This window comes from Sceloporus occidentalis, unplaced genomic scaffold (genome assembly GCF_023333645.1).
Source record: "Sceloporus occidentalis isolate IW3139 unplaced genomic scaffold, rSceOcc1.0.p SCAF_97, whole genome shotgun sequence".
NCBI lineage: Eukaryota > Metazoa > Chordata > Lepidosauria > Squamata > Phrynosomatidae > Sceloporus > Sceloporus occidentalis.
In genome coordinates, this window is record NW_028317077.1 from 3,980,582 (window position 1) to 4,003,282 (window position 22,701).

General features: G+C 37.9%; 1 protein-coding gene across 1 annotated transcript in view; it reads right to left on the reverse strand.

Annotated features, from left to right (window-relative positions):
* LOC149284249 (atrial natriuretic peptide receptor 3-like) overlaps positions 1–16,299 on the reverse strand; it is a 49,118-nt gene extending 32,819 nt beyond the window's left edge. Inside the window, exons 1-2 of the mRNA XM_089497013.1 lie at positions 15,621–16,299; positions 4,790–4,912 (exon numbers count right to left, since the gene is read on the reverse strand). Coding sequence (XP_089353139.1) covers positions 4,790–4,912; positions 15,621–16,299 — 802 coding nt within the window. The remainder of the gene's footprint in view (positions 1–4,789; positions 4,913–15,620) is intronic.
* Between the last annotated feature and the right edge of the window lie 6,402 nt (positions 16,300–22,701).

Consider the following 22,701-nt stretch of genomic DNA (forward strand, 5'->3'; position numbering starts at 1 on the left):
TAAACATATAGAATCAAATGCAAAAATCATTATTATATTGCAATGAGACAGGACGGATTCTCATTAAACTACTAGATTTTTTATAATGAAGAACGGCACTGTATTGGCAAATAGATTAAAAAGACAACCTTTTGTGTTAATCGGATGAAGAAGAATTTAAAAAAAAATGGATAGATTTCATCTAAAAGTATAGAAAATTAATTTTAATTTAAAAATACAATACAATTGATATTTTTGCTTGACTGTCATTTGCCTATCAATGCAGCCAAAACCTTAAAACATAAAGTAAAGCATGATTTCTATAATGTTTACTTTTTTTTTACATATTATATTATATAGATACTAAATCCTACATTTAGCAGTTCTATACACTACATAAACTCACGTGTTTACAGCGTAAAATAGAAAATGTCTGGTTTATACTTTGGGATCATCGAATTTAACTTCCCGCTCTTTTCATCTGCTTGATTATTCCTCCCCACTAAGTTATCTCTGCCTTATTGTTAAGTCGCTGTTTGCTGATGATTGGTTCAGGCAACCATTGTAAGGATAGGAAGTAGAGAAAAGAGAGAACTTTAGGACAGGATATCGATAAGGAACTAGCTGCATCTCACCCTCTGCCAAACATACGTATGCAAACTAATAAAGTGATTTATTGTTTTATTATTTATGTATTTTAGCAGTTTTTTCCCCCTTTTTGTCTTCTTTTGTTCAAGATTGCACCGTATCCATTGTGCAAGTGTCTAGGAAGCCAACCTACCAGAACTTTTCACTTCTTGCCATCAATGGGATTACCTTGCATTAATCTTGCTACAAAGTTCAATGAGGTTTTGTATAAAGGGCAATTTTGTTGCAAAGTGGTAAAAGAGGACTAATCAGCAGGGGTATTTCATCAGCTGCTATCGTGACCTTTTATGAATAACTAGATTCGGGAAATAAGGCTGCTGAAAAAGGTGAGAGGACTACATGGTCCATGGGTCGACCTCCCTGTAACATCTACACAAAAGTCACTGTTTAGTCCGTGGGCCCAGCACATTAACATCACTGAAGAAGACTACTTTCCTTTTACATACAATAGAGATGTTCTTGATTCATCCCACAGTGGACTGGAGTCATGAAGTTAAAATGCATGTAAAAAATATGATTTATGTTTAATTGTTTTCAGGGGGTGTCATTACAGCATAACCGTGGGTACGTTAGGATAATGGGACTTGTACCCCAACAATGGCGGAAGTGCTAAGGGTCAGCTAGACCAATACTAATAGAGAGCTCTGGGGAGACAGTCTTAGTCTCTTGCTCATTATGGGAGGTGAGGAGAAAGGGGGTGTCCAGGTTAAGGAGTTAATATTGTGTCCAAAAGATCTGGAAGGCACTGGGAAAGAGTGGGCTCAATGCTTCAAAGGAGTCAATTTAGTCAATTTAATTCTCTCGCCAACATTAAGGACACATCCGTTCCAATTTCTGAAGCTTGCAGACCAAAAACGGAGAGTTCCTAGTTTTTCTTCAGTTAGTAAATCTGCCCAGACGCAGTCATATTTAGTTGGGTTTACCGCTCAACAATATTATCTTACTGGTAGGCCTGCAAACCAGTATTAAAATTATTCATGGGTACATTTAAAAAAATGATCCTTACACTACATTGGAAAAGTTGTCACCATCGCAACCAATGAAACTGTCCAGCAGGGACACCTATGTTGGACTGTATGGCCAGAGATGAGGAGGGAGAATGGCGGACCCAGGGGGCTGACCAGAACCAGGAGCGGTGTGACCAGGAGTGGGACTCCACCTTGACAGCTCAGCTGCAGAGCGCCTCAAGGTGGCCACAAGAGGGCTGCAATGGAGATCTGTGCTGCTCCCTGGGTTGTTAGGGGAGTTCGAAGCAGGACAATGGGGAAGCTACATAGGATAGATGAACAATGCCTGAAAATTGGGACTGTCCTGAGTAAACTGGGATACTTTGGAGGTATGCCTAATTGGCAGTAAGAAGACATAGCATCGTTGGCCACCACTTACTAAATATGAACAGATTGCAAATGTCATTTCAAAATCCAAGAACGTGCAAAACATTGAGTACCTTCGTGAACCTACCCTTTAGTTCTTCTATAATTGAAAACAAGAGTTTTGCTCAAAATCTAATGTTTGTAAAAACAGACAGAAATAAACAGAGACCGATGTTTTCAAAAAAAGACTTTTTGGCTAAACAATTCAGAGAGGTATGGTGGGTGAGTCATGCCTAAATTCTGCTGGTAATAACATTTCACAAACACAAACAAGTCACTTTATATTCTTATGCTAAATGGGTGTTTTGACTTGGCACTGGTGGGAGTGGGTGGTTTTGGACTGCTTGTAGTCAGCCTTTTTTTACAAAGATCAGGAATGAAGAAATGTTATTAATGTTAGTAATCAGGGATTTTATTTTGGAAATGGTCTACTTGTTTAGAACACGTAAAATATACAGATATAAAATGCTTTGTTAGATCGTCACGGCCTGAAGCAAGGATCAGCCAGCGCATATGGAAATGGACACTGCAGGCACCCGTACTGTCTGCGACCAAAGAGCTCAGATACACATAAAAATGGGTAAATACAATTTTATTCATTCGTTATATTCTTCTATGAAACTATATTCAGTTTAAAAAATTTAAACATTAAGCTACATTCCATATATAAAAATATAAAAATGCTCTATATAAAAACTGTACACATTGTAAAAAAAAATGTAAGCACTGCTTTATGTAAAATATTTTAATTAAGGGACATTGCATTGGCCAAGAAAGGTATTCCACGGTGATTTGGGACACATGGTCACTTTAATTTGGAGCTATGGAGAGGCAGGATAGTTGAAAATAACTTTTGTGTATCACCTACACAATAGGGGTTCTCTTCCATCAATCTCGAGCCTACTTATAGAGTAGTCAGTATAGGGAAAGTTCCCCCCGAATAAATTCTGCCTTGATTTGGCCAGTGCAGGCGGTGTCCCCCCTAATTTCTCCTAGGACTCCAAAGATTTTGGAGGATATGATAGAACTATCTGCAAAATCAACAGGGAATAGCCACTTATTGTGGGTGACCAACCTCAACCCCAATTAAAACACCTCTTACCTATGTCTCCACACCTTCTGTTTTTTTATTTGTATCCTTATTGTCCATATAGTATATATTGTTACTGAAAATAATTTACACTTCAAAACTTTTGTTGCCAAAGACACATCAACTTTAATGATTGACGTGAACGTTAGCGTTTTTTAAGCGCCCAGGCTTCGTTAAATCACTTTAAGCTCTTTTGCTGACAACTTACAAGGCTATAAAAACAGGATCAGGCTTAACCTTTCAGCAGAACTTTGGCAAATAAGATACAAGTAACAGCTGGCTATTGAAAGAGTTGTGACTTATTTACAGGTCACTAAATAGAGTGTCCTTGGAACGTAATCATGCGGCATATTTAAAAAAAACAAAACCTTGCATCTCAATAGTACCTGTTACGGCAATTAAAGATTAATGGCATCCTTGTGAGCCTTCGTTTCAAGCGAATGGTTTAATAAAATACAGGATCTTGTGCTGGAGAGAAATCGCCCCTTTGCTTTCCTTGCTATGTTTAGTTAATTGCTGGAAAACCATCTATTTTTTATGAAAGCGTACAATACATATGCATAAAAAGAAATGGGGTACAGAGAGGTTAAAGTGATGCAGTAACCATAGCAAATAGCAGAATGTTTTTTCATCATGATCTCTCCGTAATTAATTCATTACTGACAGTATTTCTTTTTTATCTTCTGCTTGTTTATTGGGACAGATTTAAGAAAAAAAAAATACCAGGGGTCTCATTTAAGTCTAGAACTATCAGATGGAATGTAAGGAACTTCATTGAGAGGGTGGTCTCAGTAAGATAATTTAAACATGCAAGGGATATGGTAATCCTGAATCTAACACAAGACCAAAGACCCACTAAGGTTTGAGGTTTTTACAGAAGTTAAATATGGGGAAACTAGATGGGATGAATGCCAAATTCTTTCTGTTTCTAGGCTTTTATCACTGCAACTAGGATCTATTAAAGTTAAACCATTGAATGACTATAATTCCGAATGCCACATTTCTCAACTGTGCGGCTATCCTTGCTTTACTTGGTAGAGAAAGCTTCTTAGAGAATGTATTTTCTTCAATATTACCCGTTCCTCATGTTCTGTGTGGTGCCTGATGCTGGGCACGGGAATATTTTGTCATATACCAGTACTTTCCACCATTAGGTTGTGAGCAAGGAGTACTCTTGGAGAGGTGTTCCTGAAGGCTGTGGAGCAGACCCAATGGAGAACTCCTCAGGGTCCTTACTTGGCCTTGGGCAGCTGCCTCTTTTTGCCCCATGATAAAGAAAACCCTGTCCCTTCACACCATGATGGGCCAAGGCAGGAAGTAGGCTCAAGCCCACTGACTCCATGTTGATTTCAAAGAAGATTCAAGTCCAAAGCTTAACAACACACCATTTCACCATAAACTGGGTTACATCAAGTTTCTACTAAGCATTGCTTTACTAAGCAACTCGAAACAAACCCTGCATTGAGCCAGATTAGCAAAAGATCCAACGAAGTCCAAATGTACAATTGAGTTAAGAGATACTGAGGTTAAGATTAGCATGCATCCGGTGTGACAACCCTTAAGTTTGTTATAATTTTTAATATTACCCACTAATTTGGGGCAACTTTGTTCCCTGAACAATCAATGCCTTGGATTATTATAGATTGTATTTTAAATTATACTGAAGATTCAGATTTTTTTTTAACCCAAATATGCTTACCATAGGTTGAGCTGTTAAAGAGTTCGATGTTGAAATAGACGTAGTTACAGCTTGTCATTCCTTGCCGATGTGCGGCTAACATGATGTTCCTGACAGTGTCTCCCCTGGCACACATTATCACCACTGATAGAGAAGGAAAGAAAAACAAAGATATCAAGTTGACATAAACCATTTATGAAGCCGTTGCATAAGCTTGAAAGGACAGAACATAATGCAACCACATTATTCAGATTTTGTTTTAAAAGGCAAATAAGGACCTCAAAATTAATATTTGTAAAATGTTCACAGTTTTGTTAAACATTTTTGGGTTTCTTAAATGTCAAGTTAGTGAATTCAGTAAATAAAACACTTTGATTGTCTGGAACACTGCGGTAAAAAAAAAAAAAAGACACTAAACTAACCACGGTATGACATATCTAGGATACAGAACATTTATAGGTGAGATGATCTGCTGATTAACGCTTACAACTCATCCACAGCGTTGGTAAACGTGACAAAAAAATGACTTCTTGGGAAACACTGCCAACATTTAATTTTCTACTTCATGTTCTAGTACATATCTGGGATGTCCAACTGTTTGGGCATCTGTTGCAAATGAGTGGATGTCAAAAAGTAAAGCATTGTTATTTATCACATCATAGTTATGTGTAACTAAGAATAAATACAACTGAATCACGTTCAGCTTATCACATATCCCTGTTACATTAAGTACTCAGATAGTTGGTAATCACATAGAAAGACACATAGTTCCTCATCGCCAGCTCTCAAGCATCCTTCAACACTTAAGACTTTCTCAACCTCCTGCAATCTTCAAGGGAGATCCTAAAAACTATCCATTGAGGGTCTGGGACATTAGTAACTATTACCCAGATCTTGTTGAGTACAAGCATGTTTAAAAAGATTATTGAGAGTATGTTTGCATCTCAAGCATCATTTCAGAAGGAGCAGTGAAGTGTTAAGCCCAGTATGGTTCTAAAATTGAAGACAACCATAAGCCAGTAGCCTTGATGTTGTACATTATGTTGGGAAGCTGTTCTGTAAAAACCTAAAACTGATGTCCAGTATGTTTTTTTCCCAATGTATATGTCAAAATATGAAAAGGCTGAATTTTGCAATGTGTGCAAGACCATCTGCCTTTTGGAAAATTATTGAGTCCATTATTTAATGAGTTTCACAAGGGTTGAGGTAAAGCCAGAAAGCTCTGTACACCAAGGCACTAAGACTACTTAGACACTTTTTAAACTAAACACAGAAGACAATGTGTAGATGAGGTCACAAGAACCAAATTGTACAAGAACCAAATCCTAAACTTGTACGGATCATGCCCACATCTTCTGTGGCACCACTAATATGTGACACGGTTATATCTTTGATGAATTGTGACTTATATATATATATATATATATATATATATATATAATATATATTAAATATAGTTCTTGGGGAAAAAAACTTATTTTTTCTACTATATCTATCATATAATAAATATCCTTGATTACATTGGACATATTTTAACTTTATTTTTTGATTTTTGAGAATTCCTATGGAATCTGCTGAATTAATAAAATACAATGTAACAAAAAGGCCTTCCGGTTGGGATGAACTGTTCATCATCAGCTTGTCTTGGACTTGTTTCAATGCCCATGCGCACAGTGAGGCCATGGTGTAGGTCAGAGGCAATTTAAACCAGAAATGCTATTGGCATTGGCTACTAAAACCTGTTTTTTTTTTTATTGAACAGTACAACTATTCTCGTTGAAGTTATTGACTAGTACTTGAAACTCCAATCGTAAACCCTATTTTAGTTCAGTGCAAAAAAAATCTGAGATGGAACCGTTGTGACGGGAAAAGGGTAACAGATCCTGATATTCCATTTTGTAACAAAAGCATGTACTTTTAGGACACTGTTTAAGTATTTTGTCACTTCAAAACATAAAAAGTATTGGAATAATTTTTTGGAAATATTTGTAAATGTATAGACATCTCCGCTACTTGTTGTTATGGGGTATTTATCAAATCTATGCATTTTCTGCAGTTTTATGCATATTTTAACTTACTTGGAATACAAACTTTTACAGAAAATATGGTTGTTTGGTAATGAAGAATCTGCTATTGTAGTTCTGAGGAGCTTCGTAATTCTTCCTGATATAACATGCGCTATTGTTCTGTGTGCCATGAAATGCAGCTTGTTCCTGTGGCTGAAATCGAGCCATTATTAAAAGGCCCTCCTCGCTAAAGAGTTTTGCCCTGGGCAATATGAGAACTTTCTCATAAATAGGGTCAAGGGGCGCGCAATTAAGAATGCCTTGCCTACATTTGATCAATGGAGAAAGTACTTTGACGCATTGTCTCTTATCTAATCTAACAGCTAGGGACGTCTTTTCATACTTAACCCTTATAGCACTGGAATGCCTATGGGCAGGGTCAAAAAGTGGCCATGTCCAACAAAGTGAATACTCCATTAAACAGAGAACCGCTAACTACCATTCTCCCATGGACCTTCACAGAGTTCCGTTGTGTAGGAAACATGAAAGATGTGGACAATTTGTCTTCTGTTTAAAAGTTCAGCCACACTTCTTGGCTCTTATTGGTCGAATATATATATAATATATATATATATATAAAAATAAATATATATACCGTATATATAAATAATAATTTATTTTAACATTACTGGGTGTATATTTAAATAATGTACTTTACTGTGGAAATTCCCCTGGATTATGCGTGGCTTCCGAGATATCATTTTTATTACATTTTACTCTATGGATTATTCTATATTTGTGTATAATGATCCATCCTGGGGCAAAGTGCTTGAAATGATGAAATCGCAACGGCAACCAATGATCCTGCACGTTCTGCATCAGAATTGCTCATTATAAGTAATAGAAACATAAATTGCACAAAAAATACTGTCTCAGCCACAAACCTGTATGTTTCGCAATGAAGAAGGCAGTTTGTGGTTGAAACGCTGGCACAATAAATTAATCTTTTTTTTTTAAAAAGACCGTCCTTATTTTTATCTTTTTTATTGAGTTATACATTGGGATTCAAGGATCGTTCCTTAACCTGCAGCACCTCCGTCATAGGAATCAAACCGATATACTTGTATCCAGCAGGCAGCCACTGGCCTTAAAGTGTCGGGGCAGATTTTTATTCCCAAGCTCTCCCTGGGTGTAAATATATATATATATATATATATATATATATATATATATATATATATATATATATATAAACGTTTGTGAAATCTCAGCACAAATAATCTCATATGAGGTCTAATACAAAAACAAGCTCACTGTAACCTTACTTTAGAAATGGCAGAAAACGTCAGCTGTCGGTAGCAAATATTGCAGCTCAGCGGTTATTTTGCAGTCTAATGTATAGTAAGAAGATAATAGTTCGTATTTTCAACTTGCTTGTGCATAGAAATCATAGAAGCGTCTGTATTTACATAAGATCGCATAATGCAGGATGTTCCGGTGACCTCATTTCGATATAGGTGTGTGTCCATATCAACAATGATTTGGGATTCAGAAACTCAGATGTACAAGCCAAAAAGTACAAGAACTTCAAGTTCTTGCTATCTACAGTACATAGGATAAGCGCTCAGCGGGAATATGACATGGTCCAAAACAATAATCTTCATCGCTTTATTAGAGGAGCCAGAAGGAGTTTCTGTTATTCCAGCTAATATTTAAGATACTAGTGGAAGCAATGTGTATAATGTGATAACCTTATCTCTTCCCATTTCGCACATTAGCCTCAAAGCTTTGTCTAAAACTTTATTTTAGCTATTTCATTTTGTGCTCAATCTGTTGTCCTTTAAAGAAGGATGAAGGGGTCAGTCAAGTGTTCAAATATGTTTTTTTTAATAATAATAAGAAACACAGACAGTAGCTTCAAGACAAGTGGAGATGAGCATGAGTATCAAAATACCGAAGTAATTTAAGTCCGCTCGGTTCAGACTCTCTTTCTTACAAGGCGAAGCCCAGTAGCCCAGACCAAGGTAGGTGTTGGGCTCGAGCAGACATCAACCCGCTCTAGTCTCTGGAAAAGTTAGAAGATTTCCCAGCCTGTTTTTTCAGTTATAAATGAAGACAGGGTATCTTCATGCACAGTGAGCACCATGAAGACACCCTAGATGTCTTCAATGAGCTCATGAGCACAAGGACCAAAATACAGAAGCAAGGAGACACTTTAGCTGGCTCCACTCAGACTCCCTCTCCTCCTAGGCCGAGTTCATTAGCCTATATAGCGAGTTAAGTGCTCGGCTTGAGCCCATTTGAGTCCACGTCAGCCATTCCTGCTCTCTGTAAAAGCTACGAGATTAGGCAATCTGTCCCCCCCCCCCAATTATACACAGAGACCTGCCGTTTAGAGAAAGCCTATAATGAGAGTGGCAGAGAATCACAGACAACATTCCGGTGCAATTAAAATCAAAGCTAAAAAAACAGCCAATAAGAAGAGAGCTAGAATTTAATTTATTGTCACTGACCAAATAATCCTCAAATGAGATTAAAAAAGAAACAAAACAAAAAACCCTGGTATAATTGGCAACCTCCATAATATTTATTCAGTTTAAATGCTTGTACTACATCAGAATGAGATATGGTAAAGAATGATAAATTTGGCAGAATATGATGAATTCACTGGTTATTGTTAGAAAAATTGAGTTATGCTGCTGAGGAATCCTGGTGATTTCCTCATGCAGAATGTAGATGGGCCTGCGAGTGTATATTTTTATATACATACTTGCATTATATCGACCAATTATAATGTTAATTATATCATGTTATAAAGACTGCATTTTTCTGGATCATAATAATTAATGCTTTCTTAGGTCTAAAGGTAGCTAATAATCATTAGTGTCGGGCCAGCGCTTACATGTAATCAGCAGACGGAGATAACATTGGTGAGATTGCACCTGTTCCAAGACTGATATTTCCAAATATTTGCATGCAAGTGCTGTGCTAGTATATACATTAAACCCAACAAGAGCCATTTTCTTTAAATATTCAGAAGCAAATGGCATATCCAGACCCAATTTCCTTGTAAATGCACATTGGGGTGTATTCCAGCGCATTTGACTGTATGCAAGTTGATGCAGACATTATTTATTTAATGGATTTAGAAAATAAAATGTCTGTCTCATTTAATTCATCCCCAGCTGCTTCTACTGGAAGCAGGGAGCATACAGCGGCATGCTTCATTCACACGCTCAGCAGAATTTATATTCTGATCAACAGGCATTGCAGCAGCCAATCAGATGTGTGCTATGTGAACACGGATGTTTTGCATAGATGCAATTGGCTGCTGCTTCACTGAAGTCTAACTTTCTAACTGCGGTAACTAAAGAATGCGAGCTCCAGTTTGCATGCAGCAAAATGTAACGGACTCCAAAATTCTTTAAAAATGAAAATTATAATTTGAAGGACTAGACTTAAATTACTTTAACGCTCAAAAGCCTAGGTGTTGAAATAGGCTAGTTCTCCCCCCCCAACAACTTAGATTGGAGAAAGTGTCCATGGATAGAAAAGAAGGAGACCACGGTTAGCAGCCAACAGATGGTTGGATTGGTTTGTTAGGGTTGGAAGTCCCATCATTAGCTGACATCATATCAGCTTCAGGAAGCAGGGGTGGTGGGGCATTGCCAATGGGAAGCTCAAGAGCACCCCTCACCCCCCCCCCGGGGGTAGTTACAGCCCTAAAGAGGGGACATAGAATTTGATGGTAGATAAGTACTATTCAGCCCATCTAGTCTGTCAATTCAATATATACATACATACTGGGAAAAATGGGACAGTCAATAACTGCCTGCCATGGAGAAACCCACTGCACTTTTTAGAAGAGGAGAAACTTGACCCTAAAGAATTCTGTTCTAACAGGTTAGAACACGGTTATTAAACTCTGCTTATTAAACCATTAAATGCGAGTTTAATAAACATATTATAGTTATACATGTACCTAAAGCTAACTGCAAACTACTGTTGGCAGTATTATAGTTTGAAAAATGTAGAAACAAATGGATATAACTCATCTAGATGTGATTGCAGAAAGCTTGCATTTGACAGATGTTTCACACCAAAAAGTACTTTTCTGTGTGATCAAAGAGCCCTGCTTCCCATATATCTCTGTCAAGTCATGTCTTGTACAACATGCTGGGATGGGACATGGCATTCATTTTACAACAATTAAAATCGCATAAATAAGACACACAATAGTTGAGAAGGACGCTTTGACCTCGGAGAACAGAACCATAATCAATCACATTATTCAATGGAACAGAAGACAGAATACTAATCCCTGCTTCTAATCAGTTGATCTTTATCTCCACATTGGTTTAAAAGGTTAAAGGCTTTAAAGAGTCATATATTTTTCCCAATTCTGGATTTCTAGAATGGTGAATTATTATTATTTATTGATTTATACAGCACCATCATATTCCACAGCTCTGCTAGCTAACTAATGGGCAAAGGAGCAAGTGAATATGGGGGGATTCTGGATCCCGCCATGCATTTGCAGGAGGAATAAAATGATTATTTAAAGGGAATACTCATCCATCATATACGTTAATGTACATATGATGGCCGGACTGTACCTTTAAGAATAGCCGCCGCTTTAGCTGCCTGATAATCAATTGTCTTTGGTGCATAGTTTAGAAGACAGCATTAACCAAAGGGATTAATATTGTTATTAATTATTTATATAGCGCCATCATATTCCGCAGCGCTGTATAATGAGTAAATGGGACCCGTAGCTCATCCCAGTTCGACTGACAGAAACAAAAGGTAAGGAGCTTACAATCTAGGGGGACTTGATGATGTGGGCGATAATGCCAACTTAGAGAAGGTGTGAAGTCCGAATATTACATAAATGCACCTTGCTAGTTCGGAATTACTTTAAATCTGTAGGCTAGACTTGTATAATTCAGGAATTGATTAACAATGGCAGAAAAGTGTAAATTTTGTTAGGGCTGCTGGAGGCAACAGGTCCCTATTTTCTCATTTCTTTGTCTCATTTGTCTCATTTACAGTGCTTGTTGTATTGGGTAATGTGGGGGTCCAAGTGGGGGCTTACTTCGTTCATTGGCTCTCTGTCCTACAGAAACAGAGTCCATTCCTAGAGTTTGATGGGTGTTGGCAGTGGTAGCTTTTAATTTCCTGTCACATGACAGGATCTGCCACTAAGAAGCTCTTTTTCACTCACACGTTACAGTCAGTAAGTGCGGAAGCTGCATGGCTCTCCGCTTGTAAGGAAAAGGCAGGGCTCATGATTACTGTCACAGGGTCCAGCACCCACAGCCTGGAGTGACAGGAGCAGAGATACCCTGCGCAGGTTGGAGCTTGGATCCCAGTGTGTCTCCGTGGAATTAGTATACCTATAAATCCCACCCAGCATACAACTAAGTGTGCATGATAGGAGTTTTAGAACAAAGATCTGCTTGCTACCCTTGGAGTAGGGCGACTAGAACGGGTTTAAAAGAAAACACATTTTCATCTATGCCCGAGTATAATAGGATTTTCAGAAATTCCTCAAAGGCAGGAAGTACTGGAATGTATGAAGTGATAATAGTAGTATAACCAGAGTGATTAGCGGCACATCGAGAAGTTTTATTGGGTGCGTTTAAAGAGAATGGGCCTCCAGATACATCCGTGAGTGCGAATACTACCGTGGCTGTTAGATAATGATAGAAATGTGCATTGTAATTAATAAACCACTTGGCCATCCAGTCTTCCCGTTCCTTCTTTATCGTTCTTCAATGTATTTCCTGCTCATGACAGTCCGTGTCTATTTCTGGAGCTAATCTCACGCCTGGCGCATTAGCACCCTCTCCTTGTAGAAGTGGGTGACTTTTGCTGCGCGTTATATGATCTAGTTTTAAACCACTTCATTCACCCCAGTCACCCCCCCCCCAGAGGACGTCTCCCTGGGCCAGTTAGAGCTCATATGTAAAACGTGGATTTTTAGGGTTTTAAATGACTGGGACGGAAAAAAAAACCCAAACGAGGGAAGCTACACTACTAATAGCGTGTAACCTGACACATAACACAGATCTTAATAGACGTCTGTATGTGACTTAAGAACTTGTTTAATGCCCACTTTATAATTTTATTTATAATAAATGTATTATTTACATAATTATATATATATATAATTTTTTGAATTAGAAATATATATTAACCCCCTAAAGTTTTATTCCATCTGTCAGATCAGTTAAGCCAGTTGGGAATACATCAGAATATGTCTGATGTAATTCGCATTTTGAACAAAGTTACAAGAAAATGAAATTTGTCAACGAGAGTGTCCTGTTAGGGTTCCCCTGGACCTATGCCAAATACAGAGGAACTGGAGCGCAAATTGAATAACTTCCCATGAAATAATGTAAATTGGATTTGATTTAATCTTTCACTGCTGGAGGGACATTCCAACCATGAAGATAAATAATTCTGTTTGGACAGACGTATGTATGTTTATGTATATGCTTACATACATCCTGTAACTTAAAAAGAGAAATGGATTAGCCGCATATTTTTAGAAGGGCTCTTAATCCCTTCAGTCATCTCTTTCGAACACGCTGATATCATGGTGCGAAGCGGCAGCTAAAAGGTTAACTAGAGACTGAATATGTTGGCAAATGCTTACGAATTCAGATACAGACCAGGGAGTAACTAAATTGGTAACAACACTGAGTCAGAAAGAGTGGATCTATTTTTTTTTTTAAATCCATGACCTTAGATATCACTTTGCTTTCTAGTTAGCGCTTTGGGTAAATGAATAACCCTTTCAGTGCCAGGAGGGCAGGCGATGCTAATAAAATAATAATAATAATAAAAATAAAAAAACCACACCTCTTCTGGAGAGGATTAAGAGTGCCAAATTATAAAAGAGGAGTCGTGCTCTCGATTGAGTATGGGTAACCAGCTAGCCAGGGTTGAAAATGTTGGACTTATCTCTTATTACATCCTAAATTACGATGTTGCTTGTTTGTGCTGAACACATCATATGCATTGTCCTACGGTGTGAACTGCAACTTCCAACTCCTTTTCCTATAGTTTGAGAGCGGAGAACAGGAATGCGACAGATTGGAATCACAGGAATGCGATTAACAATAGGGGAGGCATATTTACTTTACATTAGTTGTACCTCGCTGCCCTAATACTTTACCATATGGTGCACCTGTATGAGCGTGTTTGAGGCTGGAATTGGGGGGTCTTGAGTTAAATAGCCACATTGTCAAGGTCACGCTGTCTGCAGTTGACCCCTTTCATATTGTATATCTCAGCATTCAAATGGACAGTTTTCTTAGAAGTATGATAGTCCCTGCTTGAATGCAGGTGTGTAGATTAAGGAGTACAGTAAATCAAAGGATTCCAGAGGGATTGATATCAGAACCCTTGCTGGAGAGGGTCTGCATAAAGTTTTGGTGAAGTCTAATACAAGGTTAACATTCTGAAGGGTCCCAGGGTCAGCTCATTTAAAGAGATAGCAGGTATGCGCGTGCATTAACCCATTCAATGCCGTGTGCAGTGTATTACAGAACAACGTTTCTCACATCTCCCTGGCACTTGCTACGAAAAGAAGTTTGCAAGAAATAACCGTGTTACTGTGAACAAATAATACAAACATGGTAAAAGATCCACCTTACTGAACCACTGTTATTTCACCGACGGGTATGTTTGTGGGTACGTCATGAGCAAGGGACATTTTAACCCATGTGTGTCTGAGGACTGAGCAATGGAAGTTATTTTAAGGATCCATTGAATGCATCAATAATAGAGTTAAACTTATTGCCTGACTGTAGCTCCACAGACATGAAGGGGCAAACTACAGTGCTTAGTATTGATGTTCAATGAGGCGAATAACTAAGACCATTAAAATGAGTAATAATACACTAAAATGTGGCACCTTATCCAGATCCTGTCTGGCACAATGTTTTTCAACCTTCTCCTTGGTCAACCCCAGCCACCGGTAACATGTAACACCGTGGCATTGTCCACCAGCTAGATTCTGAGTCTCCGAAACCCTTTCAATGCAAGGAGCATAGTGCCCCACCTTTAGGCACTGAAGGGGTTAATTCTAAAAAGCTGGGACATTTAGCTTGTTGTTAGGAAAATCCCCGTTCGCAAAAGGAGATAAATACAAAACAAGTGCCAGAATTTGTGAGCATTAAGACATTTTTTTAAAGTATTTGGGCACTAAAGAGTTAATTACCTTTCCAGCAATAGCATGTCATCTTATCTAGATCATTTAATAGGGTTTGTGTTTATTTGTCATTTTTGGGCAGACCTCAGTAGCTCACATTACAGAAATGCCTGGAGCATTTTGGCATTTTTTTTGTCCTGTAATATCTTGCGCCTAATCCTCTATTAAAAACTCAGCTCCCGGTGGGTAACTGACAGTTCCAATTACCGAAAGTAACTTGGTATTTCTTTTCTACATCCAGCAGCAAGGAGTCCCCTTTTCAACTCACCCCTATCAATACTTCACTAATTAAAAGGATCTCCTTTTTATGCGTTTATGGTCAAAAAACCATTACAACTCCACTTATATACAATTATATTTTGCCTCCTGAATACCAGAGCTGTGGGCAACGCAAGTAAAGGGTTAATAATCTCTTTACTTGGTTGGTAACAGTTAACACGTGTTACCTCCGAAATGTTACGGACACAAAGGGGAAAAGCCAGTAAAGGGAAGTTAATCAAAGGGTTTTGTATAATAAATATTGTTATACGTTTTTTTCCGCTTCTCTAGTTAACAGATACAGTTATTAAGTCAAGCTCCAGGCTATTCCCCCTACCCATGCATCGTAACACCGGCTTGCACTTACCTCTTTCCTCTTTACTCTTTATGGAGCGCACGATTTCTTCTGCATCCACGTGTTTTGTTTCATCGAAGTTCTGGACTGACATGGAATAACCTTCCTCCTTAAAGCTAAGGTGAACCCCTTCCATGGTGAAGTAGCAGTTGCGTTCCATGTTGTCGTCGCTGTAGAGGAGCATTGCCCTGTCCCACTGGTGGTATTTGAACATGGCAAGGAACATCTCGCCCATCTTGGAGTAAGCAGGTGACACTCTGGTGAGATGCGCGTATTCTTCAGCCTTGTGCGTGAAAGCTGCTGCAAGCGCACCGGCCGAAATCATGGGAATATTCCAATGTGAGGCCAGCCTGGCCACGGGGGCCGCAGCATACTCACACACGGGACCAAGGATCACGTCGGGTTTCTGCAGATGTATCGCCGTGTCTACAAGGCTGAACAATGCCATGTTCCCGCAATCGGAGTTCTTATACGTGACATTGAAATGTACTCCTGGCAGTAACGTATCATTCTCCTTTATGGATTTCAGGGCATATGCAATAGCAGGTTCAACCCTATTAATTGAAAACATATAGGAATTATCCTTGGGCAAAATCACTAACAGGCTTATATTGTCTTCATCCAGTGGGTTGCTTTTTGTTAAAACAAGCAAAGTCACCAAAAAAACGCTAAACAATGGGAAAGAGGACATCCTTAAAGAAAAAAAAATAATAATGTTAATCCTGTACCTATCCCCTGGGGATTCCTGAATCTAGCTGCGCTCTGTACGTCCTAGACAGAGAATAAAAAAAATTGTTACAAAATGTAACTCTTATTATGATTCAGTTTCAAAAAATAATTTTCTTAAATCAGTTTTTCCCCCCCCTTATTGTTTAAGGTTCTCTAAGGTAACAGCCTGCACTCTCTCTTTCTCTCCCTCTCTCTCAGTGATGGAGCATCTTCTGTTTGATCTTAATGATTCCCCTTGTTCCTCTGTTTAAATAGTGTGGCAGCCAAGCCCCTCTTACCACACATGGTGCACTGAGGAAGACTTTTTTTTTCTTCAAGAGTTACTCATTAACATTCCTGCGTCATTTCTCAGCCATACGCCTCTTTCTTAAAGCTGCACACACACACGCACACACACACACACACACACATACACACCCCCAGCAGCAAAACACACAGTATTGTTTCAAGCAGACAGAAAAAAAAAAGCTAGGAATATCAAATAATATCGCAGAAAAAAAAGACTGGCTATTCTAATATGCACGAACAAAACGTACTTTACTATAAATAATATTGATTTAAATACGAGATATTATTATTTTTATTTTTTTTAAATTGGAAAAAAAAAAGTAAACATGCATGAATGCAGAAACCAAAGCTTACAGTGCTACAGGGAAGGTCATAAATTGATGTAAAGCATATATATATTTGAAATAATATATTTATCGCCATATTAATAATAATTTAATTTGCTATTTTTTATTTATTTTAAATTCCCAGCTTGATTTATGTCATGTATATTGCTAATTCATGCACTTCAGTTGTAAAAAGGTAAGGTTAAGTTTTGTCAGACCCTTTGAATATATGTGTTGTAAGAAGTGCTGAGTACATTGTTGGCGCTATATAAATAATAATAATAATAAACCGAGAGAAGATTCCTTTTAAGTGTTTCATAGAAAGTTGTGTTTAAGTACCAAAGGATGGGGTGAGCTGTGCATGGTTTAGTTCAAGCCCTCTGCCACTCAAAGGGTTAATTCATCTATTTCTTATTGATTTATTATTTATTTTTTTAAAGGAAAAAAAAAAATCAGTGAATTTACTCACTGGACTGGCTTGGATTCCCTGCGGCTTCTGGTATGTTTCAGTGTGCAGAATGGAATTACTGCGTGCTGCACTGCTGTTCGGGGTATCCATGTGGAAAATTCTTTACGAGTACTTTTTTTCACACTCTTGTGTAATGAATTTGGAATGAAAAACCAAGTGAGTGACTTAAGACTTTCTCTGTCGCTACGCTAAAGGGGATTAAAAAAATAAATAAAAAAATAAAATAAATAAAAATAATAATAATAAAAAAAAATAAACCCAAAGGGGAATTTTTGAAGCAACGACAAGAAAAACAAGTAAACAAAAACAAAAACTTGGCTTTGTTTCCGAAAGGAATGCCTACAAAAAGGTGAATGTTTTGCAGGGTATGAATAATCATATTAGAGGCTGCAGTTTAGCGGACTGAAGGTCCTGTGTTTCCCCTTGTGGATTTCACTTGAGAGTTAGAGGAGGAGTCGGGATGACAGTGTGTTATTCATGCAAGTCATTCCTGAGTCCAGACCTACTACTTCTTATAGTTCCCCGTTTCTGTAGAAATCAACATATAAAGAATACAGCTCACAATGGGAAATTTAAATTAAGGCATTCCATAAAGTTTGGGGCCCGTAGCAATGCGGCTCACCTGGGCGGCTTATTTAATGTTAAATGCTGCGAGGGCCATAGTGACATCCTGGGGACCTCTAGGCATGACGGCCCTTGGAGCCCTGCGCACTTGGAAATGAAAGAGGAGGGGAAAAGGTATAATGTGGGTGTGGCATAAGAATATGTGGGTATAAAGGGGGTTTGATATGGGCAGGGCAAAAGCAGGAGTGGGATGGGCTAAACTTAAAACTATGGTACATGGGTAGTCTTTTTGATGGAATACGGGGCCCTGAGCATTCTATCCAGCAATGTGTGGCCCATTTACACCACGGAGGTACCCTGAGCTGGCATTGCCTCCATACGCTGCTTTAAAAGGTGCTTTGCTACTTTATGTAATTTGTTAGAGCAACTTCTAATATACCAAATCATGCCAGAAATGGTACGCAGGACCACGGCGAGCTTAAAAGACTTATATTCAGTGAATGCAAACAGAGTTGCTTTTTTTATTATTATTAATTATTGGATGACAAAAATCTCCCAAAAGCATATGTAACTTTGCCTTTTTTATATGTTGGCCCAGGTATCAACTTCAACTAAAGACTCCATTAAACTCTAAACATCATCAATATATATATGACCCAACTTATTTAAAAAAAAAAAAATGAATTACATCAGTGAAATATTAGCCTCAGTACTTCAAATCATCAACAAATCTTGAATATTTCATTTTTATAAATTACCCCTTGAGTGACAAAGAATAAATCTGATGAATAAACAACACATTTATTTTCTTATTAATAAATTTATTTTTGCAATTATGTTGATTGTATGAAATAATTAAAATCACAATCTATAGGATATTGGGCTACTGAAATACTCAAAATCAGCATCCCATATATTAACCCTTTACATTGCTGGAGATCTGGAATTCATTCTGCCTCCTACTGGTACTCACAAGGTAAATACACCTCCCATGGGGTACCTTGACATAGCTTTTGTGCTAAATTCTTATGATTATTGGAGTATAAGTTTGGGGAACCAGTAATTTACTTTTCTTAGTTTTTAAATATGGCTAAGTTGCTGTCCAATAAATTGGGAGTTACCGCAGGCATAATGTCTCTCTACTTAAAGTGAAAATGCCTGGAAAGCTGGCTACTGCTAAAACTACCATACTTTCCAAGCATACTTAATTAATGTTATATTATTTAGTATAATAAATTCTTAATAAAGTTATCAGGAATCATTCTTTTTCTTTGAACATTATAGGTAGTTCAACCTCATGATATGTGTTGTGTAGGAAGCTGCTGACATCTACTGGACAAAAACCATATTACACATCTAAGCACATCTTGGAGAACGATTATTGCTCTCAGCAAGCTGTGAAATCTACACGTTATTATTATTTATTGTTTAATATAGCGCCATCAAATTCCGTAGCGCTGTACAATGGGTAGACAGGACATAACAAGTAGCATGTAGTATAACAAATTGACTAACAGAGACAACAGGTGAGGAGGGCCCTGCTCAAACGAGCTTACAATCTGTATATATATATATATATATATATACATATATATATATATATATATATATATATTAAGCATATGGGTGTTTGCTTATACCTTGTGAAGATTACAGAAGCACAAAACACCCTAAGTGCTGGTCTAACAGGAATTATCGAGTAAATCTATACATCAAACATGTTTAAGAAACGCACAATTCAAGGGCATTGGATTTAAAATCCCCAATACGTATACAACGTCCTAAAATCAGTTATTTAATACACTTGTTATGGAGATGCCTGTGCTCAAAAATTGCGGCTTGCTTACAAATTACTGTGCTAGGGTGCACATCATACACTCCAGACCTACATTAGCTGTCAAATGCATACTGTAGGGCTACAATAACATAGATACATTAAATCGACAGCAGATAAGACCCACTCGGCCCATCTAGTCTACTCATTTTTCCCTGATGTAGAGACTTAATCTGCTCTTGATCTTGTGTTAAATTTAGGACCTTATGCATATCCCATGCATGTTTAAATTCCCTTATAATAACAATAGAATAAGCGTGGCCCTATATGCCCATTTACCATAAGGAGTCCTGGTTTGAGAAGCTATCTGCCAAACCCAAATTTCTCCTATTTTATTGTGGAACTGTCACTTTTTACATTATCATATTAAGTTTACATGCAGAATTGGCTGACTGTGCTTATTGTGTTTAATATGCTTAGTTAGCATTAATTAATTATAGTTTAATAGCAATAATAATAATATAGTAGTTGATCCTTATTTCCGCACAGCTGCTGCGCCAATCTTTTAGCAACACTGGGTAATGATCAGCAGTATTAAACTCCAAAAACCACATGGCTTTACATTGAGATTTAACAAGAAAATAACAGATTACAAAAACACCGTCCAAAACACGTCACCCGATTTATTCAGTAGCACATTTTAAAGACTTTGCCTTTAATCCTCTCCTTTTAGAATTATTGAACACACCGCTAAAAGCTATAATGTAAAAGGAATGCGTACGTGCACTTTTGTTACACACAACTGCCGTTTACCTTCTGCCTTTAGGTATACAGCAGGCACATTTCAATAAACGCACATAACTATGTTAACCCTTTATTGAGAAAACATAGGTGTTGGCATTGACTTTGGTATAAAGCAGGTCTTGGGGTTTAACCTTAAACCAAAAGATCCAGAAATAAGATCCCTGATCCAGATTTGGATAGAAGAAGGAATGCCGGGATCACCAGCCCCAGGGTTCTAAACAAAAAGTTTGCCCACTTCTACTTTAACCCCTTAACGTCCATTGCCGGGTCAGGCACGTCATGCAAAACGGTCACTTAACGACCTATGACGTGCTTGACACGTCATCAGACTTAAACAAGCTTAGAAAGTGATCAACGTCGAGGCATTCAGCAACACCGAGATCGGCATGATGGGCCATGTTTGGCCCCTCCCCGGGGCGTCAACAGCCGCCATACATTGTATGGCGGCGGACGCGCGTTTTAAAAGCGTTTAGGAGGCGATCAACAATCACCTCCTAAACTTCAATGGTGTCGCTGGAATGCCTCGATCAGGAGGCATCCAGCGACACCAAACACTTACCTCTTGATGGACTGTGACCGCTCCGGAGAGCGGTCACAGCCGCAGCTGCACGCAGTCTTCACCATCCGCAAGATGGCGGCGGCCCGGGAAAAAAAATAATAAAGTTGAAAAAGTTCGCTAGACAGTCTCCAGACCCTCTAGAGAACTCTGGCTCCACTTGCAGGTTGAATACAGGTACTGCATTCAACCATACAAGTCAATGGAGCCCAGCTTTCTAATCACTATGTGATTAGTAAAATATTTAAAAAAATAATAATAATAATTTAAAAAAAAAGGAAAAAAAGAAAAAGCTTAAAAAAAACATGGTAACATTTAAAAATTATTATGCTTTAGAGGAACTATCCAGTTCCAGCAAAATGTAAAAAAAAAAGTCCAAAAAGAGTAAAATAAATAAAATAAAAAAATAAAGTTTATTATTATGAACAAGTGCTAAAATTAGCGCTGTATCTTCCCAAAAATCCTGACGTGGAAAAATTTAAATAAAAGCATTTCAACTACCCAAGGGGTGTCTAATTTAAAAAAATGAATGGTTTGATGGGGTAAATTGGAGTGGCCGGGCTCAAAGATAGGGCATAGGCACAGACTGACCGAAATGGGGGGGGGAAAAAGCGCACTTCCAAAATGTGGCATTTTAACTTCAAACACCAGACAAACCCATACACGTGGGGTATGACTGAACTCGGGAGATGTTCCTGAACACATATTAGGGTGTTGTTTGATAGTGACGTATACCTGGAGCTATAAATTTATACCCAAAGTACAATTTGTGTGAAAAAAATACAAAAAAAAATACTACCACAAAGTGTGGCAAAGGCTGGTGGTAGAATCTGATGCATGGAAAGGGTTAAATACTACCATTTTAAGTACCTTGGGGTGTCTAGTTTTCAAAAATATATGGTTTTATGAGGTAAATTGTAGTGGCCAGGCTCAAAGATAGGGGATAGGCACAGATTGACCAAAATAGGGGGAAAAAAGCGCACTTCCCAAATGTGGCCTTTTAACCCCAAACAGCAGTCAAACCCATGCATGGGTGGTATCACTGTACTCGAGAGATGTTGTTGAACACATATTAGGGTGTTGTTTGATAGTGACGTATACCTGGAGCTATAAATGTATACCCAAAGTACAATTTGTGTAAAAAAAAATACCAAAAAAATACTAACACAAAGTGTGGCAAAGGCTGGTTGTAGAATCTCATGCATGGAAAGAGTTAAAATACTAGCATTTGAAATACCTTGGGTGTCTAGTTTTCAAAAATATATGATTTGATGGGGTAAATTGCATTGGCCGGCTTCAAAGATACCCGAAATGGCACATGGGGGGAAGAATTACCAGATTTGGAAAAAATGGTTTTGAAATAGCAAAACGCTACCTGTACTTAATGCTCTATAACGTGCAGAAAAAAGCAAAAAAACATAAAAACATTAGGTATTTCTAAACTCAGGACAAATAGTAGAATATATTTAGTAGGTTTTTTCATTAGCTTTTTTGGATGAGTAAAAGATTTTTGGGGTAAAAGTCAGAAAATGTGGTTTTTTTTTACATTTTTCATCATATTTTATTATTTTTTTTATGGGAAA